At 32.1% G+C, this 11,864-nt stretch overlaps 1 protein-coding gene across 1 annotated transcript; it reads right to left on the bottom strand.

Annotated features, from left to right (window-relative positions):
* Positions 1 to 441: 441 nt before the first annotated feature.
* On the bottom strand, positions 442 to 5,593 carry LOC137639892 (uncharacterized). The gene is made up of 4 exons (XM_068372158.1): positions 5,432 to 5,593; positions 3,119 to 3,277; positions 1,235 to 1,378; positions 442 to 856 (listed from the first exon to the last, which is right to left on the bottom strand). The coding sequence occupies exons 1-4, from the start codon at positions 5,496 to 5,498 to the stop codon at positions 720 to 722; spliced, it is 507 nt and encodes a 168-aa protein (XP_068228259.1). The 5' UTR covers positions 5,499 to 5,593; the 3' UTR covers positions 442 to 719.
* Positions 5,594 to 11,864: the final 6,271 nt, after the last annotated feature.

Genomic DNA, 11,864 nt, shown 5'->3' with positions numbered 1-11,864 from the left:
CGTGTCATCGATGCATAACAAATAAAACTAATGCTGATATACGAATAACAATATTAAGCTCTTCAATATAATTTCCAGTATGTTGACACAGGACAGTATTTCCTGTACCTAAAATGATTGATTTTTCGTGATATATTTATATAAGTATGCGTTACTGTTGACCATTATAAGAGAATATAATTTTCTATCACTAATATCAAGGTTTAATGCACAAGAAAAAATATTATCAAAGGGATAAATTTGCAAATTCAAAATTCAAGAACACTGAAAAAAAATCAATAATTTGTTATCAAAAGTTTATATAAAATTTACATAGGGAAAACCCAACGGTAATAAAAATATAAGAAAAAATATCTCCAGTGGATGTACATTGGAGTTTGGAAACAACCATACTCATAGATAGATAGATATATAGATGGATAGATAGATAGATAGATAGATAGATAGAACTTTTTTTGGGATATAGAATTTACAGAAGGAAAAACCAACGGTAATAAAAGATGAGGAAAATGATCTCCAGTCAGTGTACATTGGAGTTTGGAAATAACTATGCACATAGATAGACAGATAGATACATAGATAGATAGAGAGATACAACTTTTTTTCGGGATATCTCTACATAAATATATCCCAAGAAAAACTACAAAGGAATGATTTTTAAAAACATCAGAAAATAAACGCCACCCCCAACAACAAAGAAACTCTGAAGATAGTGGCACTTAATGATTCATAAAAAGTATTTGAATCAAAGCCGGAAGTAAAAGTGTGAGGGACAAGGAAGCGGTGTTCACGACGGTGCCGTCTTCTCCAATGATGCCATCAATGACACCTCCACCGCCGTCACCGTCGCCTTTATCTGCAATATGAATAATAAAGATATAATCCATGAAATAATATCTGTGGTTTTTCGAGTCGTGTGATTTAAAATTTCCATAACTCGTCTATTCCATCTGGCCATTGATTTGCTTTGAAATTCAATACGATCATGTTCTCTTGTGAATATTTGTTTCACTAATAATTGAATCTTAAACTACGAAAAATTATAAAGAGAGGATAACTATATTCCGATATTCAGGTAAAACATACGAATATAATTTTCCGAATACTTAATTTGCAAAAACTGTAATCAAAGTTGAGGTAACGTATTGCTAATTTAGGCAATAAAGTTGCAGCTATGAACTAATAATGACCATTATTGCACAATCAACATACAAACTTATAAAAGAATAACTACCATCAATTTTTGTGTCACCCGATCCAATGTTGCATACTGGGTCTGTGCAGTAGGTCTGGTAGGTAACGAATGAGGAATCTTCAGTTTCATATAATCCATTCTTTGGGCAATTGGGTTGACAAGACCTACTAAACGAAACTATACCTGTTAAAGAATAAAAAAAAAAAAAAATGTTTAGCGTATATATGAATAAAAATTAAGGTACAATAAGAGAGACAGACAGACAGAGAGACAGTCAAATACACAAATGCAGAAAATATAGAATTTCAGAAGTATTTAAATTCTATCCAAAGCATAATCGGAATTCTGTAACACATGTTCATTGTTTGTGTTGGTAAACAATAAAGCTACTAAACTGATCATTACAGATGGCTCTAGTTGAACATGTTTTACCAATTTGAATGTTTCTCTTGGCTGTCGTTTTCCACCTTCTGACTGTTATAGTTGAAATGTTTGTATTCAAGATGGATTGAATTTTCTAATTAATGTAATTCATATCATACGTTTTAAACCATGATAAATTCAACTATGCTTTACACCTTGATACTAAAAAAAGATAGATATTTTCCAAATTAACTGGCATGTCAACGTCGCATTAAAAAGGGTTAACTTTTCTCTAGAACATGTAAGAAAAATATATGGACATAAGCACGAATATAATTATAATGACAGATAATAGATGGACATTAAAAATAACAGAGTGGGGAAAGGAAGAGATGACGATTGATTGACAAGCTAAGAAAATTTGCGGATATAGACTGGCATAGAAAGGCCATAAACAGATATAAGTGGAGGAACATGTCTGAGGCTTTTATCCTACAGTGGACTATTTACAGGTAATATATATAATCCCTTTAAAGGAGAAAGGAGTTAGACAGGGAGACCCCATCCCTCCTAAATTATTTACAGCATGTCTAGAAGAGTATTTAAGAATTTAGAGTGGGAAAATGTAGGAATTATTATTAATGGAGAATATCTTAACAACTTAAGATTTGCATATTACATAGTTGCGTTTAGTTAATCATGGGAAGAATTACAAAAGAGGATAGAAGATTTGAATAGAGAAGCCAGAAATGTAGGACTGAAAATGAATATGAGTATAACTAAGATAATGTTCAATGAAAATGCAGAGAGACAACATGTAAAAGTTGTAGACGAACCTCTAGAGATTGTTAATAAACATACGTACTTAGGACAAACAGTAAGTGTTTCTCCAAGACACGAGACCGAAATTAAAAGAAGGATAAGCATGAAACGGAGACCATTTGGTGAACAAAATGATATTATGAAATGTAAAATGCCACTTTCACTAAAAAGAAAAGTATTAAATGAGATAGTCCTACAAGTATTAACTTATGCATCAGAAACTTGGAACCTTACTAAAGCCTTAGAACATAAGATAGTTACAATTCAAAGAGCTATGGAAAGAATGATGATGGGACTAACACTAAGAGACAGAAAAAGAGTAACATGGATATGAGAGCAAGGTAAAGTAGAGTATATTCTAACAACATGTGAGAAAAAGAAATGGACATAGACAGGACATCTAATGAGAATGACAGACAATAAATGGACATTAAGAATAACATAATCGGTCCCTAGAGATTGTAATAAAAGTATGGAAAGGAAAATAAGACGAAGGGTCTACAAACTAAGGAAGTTTGCGGGCGTGGACTGGCACAGGAAAACCATAAACAGACGCAAGTGGAAGGACATGTCTGAGGCCTTTTTTTCTGCAGTGAACTAGTAACAGCTTATGATGATGATGATGGTGATGATGATATATACATACGTGTGTGTTATCTTATTCACATCAGCCGAATAACAATGCGTATATTTTTGCTTCATATCACATAAAATTACTTAAAACATACTGCACAATACCTGGTTGCTCTATATACTCTTGTCTGAAAATGGTGCAGCAGTCTGCAAACATACAGTCGGTTATGGGACTTCCAACAGCCACGTCATCCGGGTTGTTAAGACATGTTAGGTCATTGTTTGTACTCACGCACGTGTAACAACGGATTGACTTGGTTCCATCTTGTTGAAAAAGGAAATATGGAGATTAATACAGTTATCTCTTCACAGCACTTGTTTATCTTTATAAAAAATGAACAGAAACAATTGTAAAACAGAGTTTGATTCAATCTTATTTATAAACCAATGACTGGATTGTAAATGAAGCTTTATTTTTGAGTGAATAATGTATGTTATTTGGAGATTAATACAGTTATCTTTTAAAAGCAATGGATTGTTTTTCTTGTTCATAAAAAAATTAAGAGTTACAATTACAACACAGTGTTTGGTAAAATTTTCTTGTTTATAAAACATTGACTGGATCGTAAAGAATTTTTTTTTTCTTTTTTTTTTTTGCATGCAGTGAAAAATAGGAGTCTTTTTGTAGCAGATCCTACGTCCTACCAAAGGATCAATATAAACTCCTATGTCATATAATACCTTTTATTTTGAAATGCGTTGTTTAGGGTCTGTCTCAGTTTCTCTGAAGCTTGTTTTGAAGATAGTTAAAAATAAACATAATAGCTGGTAATATTTGCATAACGGCTTCTTAATTAAGAAAAAGAATTCTCGAAAATATTACAAAAAGGAAAAATGTGCCACAAGAAAATTATGATCATAGAGAAGTAATATGATTAACTACGCTTAGTAATGCAACAATGTTTTAGGGAAAAAAGGGAATACAAAAACTACAATCGAACAATTAGGACACAAGAGGTATGTTTCCCAACCCTCTGGTAGTTCTACAAATAATTTACAGTATTTTGAACATGAAGTCCAAATTGCTATGGTTCACCTATTTTTAACAAATTTCGGCTTTTCCTAAGTTGTAAATAAAATTCTTAGCTTTGGACAGTGCTGTTTGCAACAAAATTCTTGCTCAGACTGCATTTAATGTCTCCATCAACTATTAGATATAAATGATTGAAGACGATTTATAATACCAAGGCATTCTAATAGCGCAATGTACTGTATGTCTGTAAAATCAACAATATTTTAGAACAGTTCATGGCAGAACTATATACCTAGTTTATCAAATTTGAGGGTCAAATATAACGAAGGATTTCAGATTTTTCGAAAGATGTTAAGATCTGTATTATGCGTGAAAACTTGATCAAGTAAAAATCGAATAACAAAATTCAGACAAGAAAACTATTCAAAATAAAAGAATAATTAGTTTAAACATTTCAGCTATACAATATTGTAAATTAATTCACACTTACTGTGATTACTTCTTACTATCTTCATTTCTTTAATGGAGTTTAAAATGAAATCTATTTTTTTAAAATAACATCAGATTAGTGTCGATATTATTACTATTTTTATCATCACTTGTTAAGTTACAACCCTAGTTGGAAAAGCAGGTCGCTATAAGCCCTTGAGGTCCAACAGGGGAAATAGCCCTGTGGGGAAAGGAAACAAGGAAAAACAAAATATTTCAAGAACAGTATCATCAGAATAAATATTCCCTTTATAAACTATAAAATATTTGACAAAACAAGAGGAAGAGAAATAAGATAAAATAGTGTGCCCGAGTGTACCCTCAAGCAAGAGGACTCTAACCCAAGACAGTGGAAGACCATGGTACAGAGGTCCTGGCACTATTCAAGATTTAGAGAATAATGGTTTGATGTTGGAGTGTCCTTCTCTTAGAAAAACTGCTTATCATAGCTAAAGAGTCTCTTCTACCCTTACCAAGAGAAAATTGGCTACTGAACAATTATAGTGCAGTGGTTAACCCCTTGAGTGAAGAAGAATTGTTTGGTAATCTTAGTGTTGTCAGGTGTATGAGGACAGAGGAGAATATGTAAAGAATAGGCCAGACTATTCGGTGTATGTGTAAGCAAAGAGAAAATGAACAGTAACCAGAGAGAAGGATCCAATGTAGTACTGTCTGGCCAGTCAAAGGACTCAATAACTCTCTATCGGTAGTCTCTCAACTAGTGGCTGGTGCCCTGGTTAACCTACTACCATGAAAGTATGAAATATAGTCTCGGAGGAAACAAAAATTGACAGAAAAGGATGAACAAAACTAGCTGAATTTGCTCTTTATGCCAAGCATCCAATGCATGAGCTTAATTATTTTCAACTGAAAATAAACATCCATCTCAGTGACCAAAATTATCAAGACTGTGATATTTAAGCAATGTTTCAATAGCATATCTAAATGTACTGTACCTGCTGCCAATGGCCTAAGAAATATAGTAGCTGCGACCATGAAGAGACATTTCGTCAAAGTATCCATGGCTGCAACAAATGTAAAGTAAAGGAGGACCACGATTTAAAGAAGCTGCTTGATATTTCACTAATGTCTTGTCAACTGGTGAAACCGTATTGAGACTTAAACTCCTTCTCGTATCTTATCTCTTCATAGAATTTACTGCATGAAGATAATTATTGATAACACCCTATCTGATAAGTTAATTCGTGGATTAGGAATAATCTGTATATTTGTGTTTCTGGAGACGGATATGATTGCAAAAAAACTTAATATTGGTGGTCTTTGCTATAAAATCATCATCATCTGCATCATCATCACCATCATCATCTACGTTTATTGACGCAAATGGCTTCGTTAGATTCCGTCAGTCGTCTCTATCTTCAGCTTTTTAATCAACACTTCTCCACTCATCATCACCTACTTCCCGTTTCATAGTCCTCAACCAAGTAGGCATGGGTCTTCCAAATCTTCTAGTGCCTTGTGGAGCACTATTAAATGTTTGCTGAACTAATCTCTCTTTGGGGAATTCGAAGAACATGACCAAACCATCTCCATCTACCCCTCACCATGATGTCATCCACATATGGCATTCGAATAATTTTTCTTAAAGTTTCTTTTTCAATACTGTCCTGCCATTTAACTCCCAATGTTCTTCTGAGTTCCATTTCCTTCCAAATAAAATGATGAATATTTAGTTTTCCAAATAAGTCAAAGGGTTCTCAAAATGAAGAAGATGATAGAACTACATATTTTGGAAGAGGGTAGTATGAAGGATTAATCCATAGATGACTTTAAAATTCGAAAGCTGTCATGTACGAGGAGGAGCATAGACTGGGGTAGCATGTAGACTTTTAGTTCTCCAGAACAGTAATATTCAAAGAACCTGTCTAGAGTGAACTAACTTGTCCTCTTCAATATTTCATGGGCATGCGACTTATTGTCGGTATTTAATATATTCTCTATTCTTGTAACATTTGGCAGGCTTTCCCACATTCTTAACATATCCTCCTCAGTTGAAATTTCCACATTTTCTTAATACTGACCCTTATTCAGCTCCAATGCCATTGATTTTCTGTTTTTTTTCAATAGTTTTGTTTTCAGTAATCGTACCACCTTCTTACTGCTTCTCATTAACCCATGTAATCAGATCATTTTTCTATGTTAAAATTCTGTTGCAGTTGATTCGTCAATGACAGCACTGGTCCTGCATCGTGTATTTTTTCAACAAGTGTATAGTTTTTGCATGTGGGCTTTTTCTTCTCCCTGTCGTCTTTTTTAATCACATTGGAGGCCATTATCATGATAGTGTTAACTTTTCAAACCAGCATCAAATAAATTCATGATGAACATTAGGGATCACAGCTCGACAAAGAACATGGAGTCACAAATGTACAAAAGAAAAAAAAATAAATAAAATAATAATAATAATAATAATAATAATAATAATAATAATAATAATAATAATAATAATAATAATAATCCAGAGTTATTCGTGAGAGATGATTCCTTGTCTATACGAAAACAAGAGCACAAAAAAAAGTATGTGAACACTGCGTGGGTGGTGTATAGGTACGAGTTCTTATCTAGTTATTACTTGTACATATGAAATGCGCATAAGGAGTGAAACTTTTGCTCACAGACCGATACACTGCTCGTAAACCATTTTAAATATGTATGTTCGTAAACCGATTTCCCAATTTTAGAGACACTCATATACCTTATTTCAAAAATTGGATAAGCACTTGATAACTAAGAAAAGTGAAGTGGTGCCATGAAAAGGTTATTTCATTAATTAGGAGAGAGAGAGAGAGAGAGAGAGAGAGAGAGAGAGAGAGAGAGAGAGAGAGAGAGAGAGAGAGAGAGAGAGAGATACAACGATTTCAAATCGAATAGACAGTGGTATGGAATCTTTATGCACTACACTCTGTCAACTTCATTCTGAGTGGGGATACCTTATCGTGGAGGAAAGGTTTGTGTATCACCATGATCAGCAAAGCTGTACTAGTCAGGGCCACCAATACTAGGTTGGCTTGCAGTGGGTGATCAGACTAAAGTCTACCTGCATCCCCAATCAGCAGTTGGCCAGCGTGGTGATGATAAAGACTGCAATGATAAGCTGAACAAATTTCCTTTCTGACTGGATAGAATTATTGGTAGGTAAACTCAAAATCTTTGAGGAATTAGGTTAAATTGTGACGTGTGCATATTTATAAGTTTATACAGTATATACATATATATACATATATGTTTATATATAAATATATGTACATATATATATACACACACACATATATATATATATATATATATATATATATATATATATATGTATATTTACACACACACACATATATGTATATATATATATATATATATATATATATATATATATATATATATATATACATATATATATATATATATATAAATCAAGACCAAAATATATGAAATTGATATATGATTCTCCCTTTTTACTATATACAGTTTATGAGATATATATATATATATATATATATATATATATACATATGTGTGTATATATATATATATATATATATATATATATATATATATATATATATATGATACTCCCGAACGCCATCATAGCGTAGTAAAAAAAAAATAAAGTGTTTAGGATGACAGCTGCAAACATGTAATAGTATCGGTGAAAGCGAGTAATGGACTGAATGTTTACTTGACTCACAGTTACATAAACAAATAAGACCAAAGTCGTTATCGGATCACCAGAGGATTAAAAAGGCTTAAGAACGATAATATTTTCAAGGTATCACAAGGATGATGATCTTTCTCCCAGTTTTCGTAAAGCAAAGTCTTATTTTCAGGAATAACTGAAATTTTGATGGACACGTAATGGATAGAAAGAAGTTGAAATTATACCCAGAATATGATTTTGTAGGTGGAATCTGGACTCAAACCTGCAAAATAATCAGCTACCCCAGGTGTTTGAATAGTAAAAATCAGTATAACAAATAATAATAAGGTTATAGTGGCCGATATGATAACGTCTCTGACTGGTGAACACCAGACTGGGGTTTGAGTCCCGCTCAAACTCGTTAGTTGCTTTGGTCGCTGCAATCTCACCATCCTTGTGAGCTAAGGTTATGGGGGAGCCTACAGGTCTTTCTGATGAGTCATCAGCAGCCATTGCCTGGTCATACTTGATCCTAGCTTGGGTGGAGAGGGGGCTTGGGTGCTGCTCATATGCATATATAGTCAGTCTGTAGGGCATTATCCTGCACGAAAGAGCAGTGTCACTGTCCCTTGCCTATGCCATTCACGAGTGATCTTTACCTTTTAAAGTGCACTGTTTTAAGATTATCGAAGTAAAACTATTCGAGAAATAATGACATTTATAAATAAAAGTCAGAAACTTCTGGAAACATAGTTGCTGTTCTGCTACGTTGCGGAACAGGTTCTAGAACAATATCACTCAATACTCTTATCTTTAATAAAATGGGGTGTGACCAGTACAAGATGATTAGATATGGCATTTTTTATCCCATGATGCGATAAATATATTTTCGATGCGACACACCTGTATGAAATCACTCTAATCAAAGGGGTATTCTTCTTAGTTCAAATTTTTGTTTATTCTCTCCCTATACAGACCCTTTATCATTGAAAATGGATGGGGCTTTGATATTCATTCAATCATTTTCTCTTCGTGTGATTTAGTATTTCTTTTACCTATCATATTCTCGTTAGTTATATGGTGAATGTACACTGTTAAAAAAAAAAAAAAAAAAAAAAAAAAAAAAAAAAAAAAACAATAATAATAATAATAATAATTTTAGTCGGAAATTCTCCGTAAAAATATACTGTTGTCATCCGTATTTTACGGGTTGGTGACCGTAACATCACGCCTTAACGTCAATATATCCATTTTTTAAAACGGTAAATTCCTGGCAACTTTTATTCCAGGATTTTTACCATTTTTTTCACGGAAACTTTTTAACAGTGTACCGGGTGTTGCACTGGTCAAACTTGTTCTTTCACTAGCTCACAGGATCTAGTTCAATTCTTAAACGATCAGGAATTCTCTAGGAAAACTTAATTCATATTCTTTAAGCTTCTATTGATATAAGTAGTGAGTATGACAAATAGATGACTCCTGCCACATCCTCAGACAAAACAACTCAGCTCTCATTGTCTAGTGAAGCATCAGTATTTACAATTAAACTGTCAGGGCTTTTACTAACAAGTGACATTGATAAAACAATTGAACATAAAGAGAATCCTAAGTTTGTCATTTACTTCAATTCATAGAAGCCATAGAAGCCCCCAAAGGGTATAAACTTAAGAATCAACTAGTATTACAAATTAAAGAATTCCTTAACAGAATCTATCACTAAGAAGTAAATATTGAAATATGCTAAATTCGGGTCAATGCTGGAGTTTTTGTTAATGAAAAAGCAGATGGCGCTGTTAAATCAGCAATAAACTTATCACAATTAGGCATTAAACTCCCCGTTAAGGATTTTATAGTAACAAATAGAAAACTATGTGGAATAATAAATAGGAGAATAATAAATTAAAACAAATGAAAATGATCGTTTCTCCATGGCAATCATCAGACCAGACAGACATAATTATTATTAAAGAGTGGATATTTACCAGTGAAATGGGTTAAACTTAAGATAAAATATAATGGGAGCCTTTAAAAAGAGTGACATAACAAAGGAGTGACAAAAAATAGTCATTAAAAGAGTGACATATTAGAAGAGTGATAAATCAGAAGAGATTTATGGGATAATATGATTTTCCCCTTGACAATGGTTGGTTATAGTCTGTCTGCTAGGTGGAAAAAAAAACACCTCTATATTCTCGCATCAGTAAATTTATCTTTAAGGGCTTTCATGGTAGACAACTCAAAAACTACTACAATGAAAGTAGGCTTTAACTGAAATCCCTTTTCTTCTGCAACCGAAATTAAATGTTCTAACATTGATGAATACATTCGTCTTGTTTTCCAAGTCATCAACACGTATACAACAGGGTAAACTTGATGAAGGTACTTGTAATGGATATTGTATAACTGATTAAAAATTGTGGACAATTTTTAAATTTCGCATCTAAGAACCACATCTATTAGATAGAAAATGGATTAGATATGAAAACCCAAGATAAATGTTTATCCAAATGCTATCGATTAAATCTGTGTTGCATAAAAACAGAAAAATACTCAGAATCACATGAAATGTCGGTTAACTTGGTCTGACTAAAGCATAAATCTCGGTCCTTTAATATATATATATATATATATATATATATATATATATATGTATATATATATATATATATATATATATATATATATATATATATATATATATGTATATATATATATATATATATATATATATATATATATACATATATATATATATCAATATATATATATATATATATATATATATATATATATATGTATGTATATATATATATATATATATATATATATGTGTGTGTGTGTGTGTATATATATGTATATATACATATATGTATATGTATATATATATATATATATATATATATTTACATATACGTTGTATGTTTAAATTAGCGTCACACTCACTGCTCTTGGGAACAGTTCGTGAGGTTTTACATATTACAATCTTGTTAGAATTACAGTACTTCTGTCCTTTTAGCCTTCTGGTTTGATGAAACCCATGGCGAGATAATTCGTTTAGTTTGTTTCAAATCACTGTTTTGTGTTTCATTATTCCAAATATTTTGCCACTTTCTTACCATATAATGCTTCATAGTGGTTACATAGTCCTTTACTGAGAGTTCAGTGTTGAATTGTGGTAAATTTATTGCTAGTTTATGAATGACATTTGGTTTTTCATTACAAACAACTCCATTGCGAGAGGATAAGGAAGAACATAGAAATATCAGGAGGTGGATAAGAGGATTAATCGAGTTGTAAAGGAAGAGCTAATAAAAGACAATAAAAGATTATAAAATGGCATGAGTTATGCTGGATAAGATAAGGCAGAAAAAGAAGGTAAGTAATAAAATAGAGAAAAGGGATAAGAATTTTAAAGAAATAATATTCAACGGGTAAGTGAATTCAGAGAGAAATAATAAATAAAAAATGCATCTACAAAAATTATATGAAAATGTACAAATGTTTTCTGAGGAGAAATTAGTCATAAGTTAATGTATTAGACATTTAAAAAAAAAAAGAAAAAAAAAAAAGGGAAAATATAGGCTACGACAAACGGCCCATGAGTATAATCATTTAGTAAATGTTCGAGGAACCTTGTGTATGATACTTGAAATTATAAGGAAGATATTAAAAAATCAGAAAGAGGGAAATACCAGAAGATACTAGTTACTGAAAGTGTAACTAAGTGACTGATCTGA

This window comes from Palaemon carinicauda, chromosome 4 (assembly GCF_036898095.1).
Source record: "Palaemon carinicauda isolate YSFRI2023 chromosome 4, ASM3689809v2, whole genome shotgun sequence".
Classification (NCBI taxonomy): Eukaryota; Metazoa; Arthropoda; class Malacostraca; order Decapoda; family Palaemonidae; genus Palaemon; species Palaemon carinicauda.
This window is presented reverse-complemented; position numbering and strand designations above follow the sequence as displayed.

What these genes read in the sequence shown, in the direction of transcription:
- LOC137639892 (XM_068372158.1), bottom strand. Translation starts at nt 5,498, where the DNA reads ATGGATACTTTGACGAAATGTCTCTTCATGGTCGCAGCTACTATATTT. An exon ending in AGAGTATATAGAGCAACCAG is followed by an intron (nt 1,379 to 3,118) that starts GTATTGTGCAGT and finishes ATTCTTTAACAG; the next exon opens with GTATAGTTTCGTTTAGTAGG. An exon ending in GGGTGACACAAAAATTGATG is followed by an intron (nt 857 to 1,234) that starts GTAGTTATTCTT and finishes TTCATATTGCAG; the next exon opens with ATAAAGGCGACGGTGACGGC.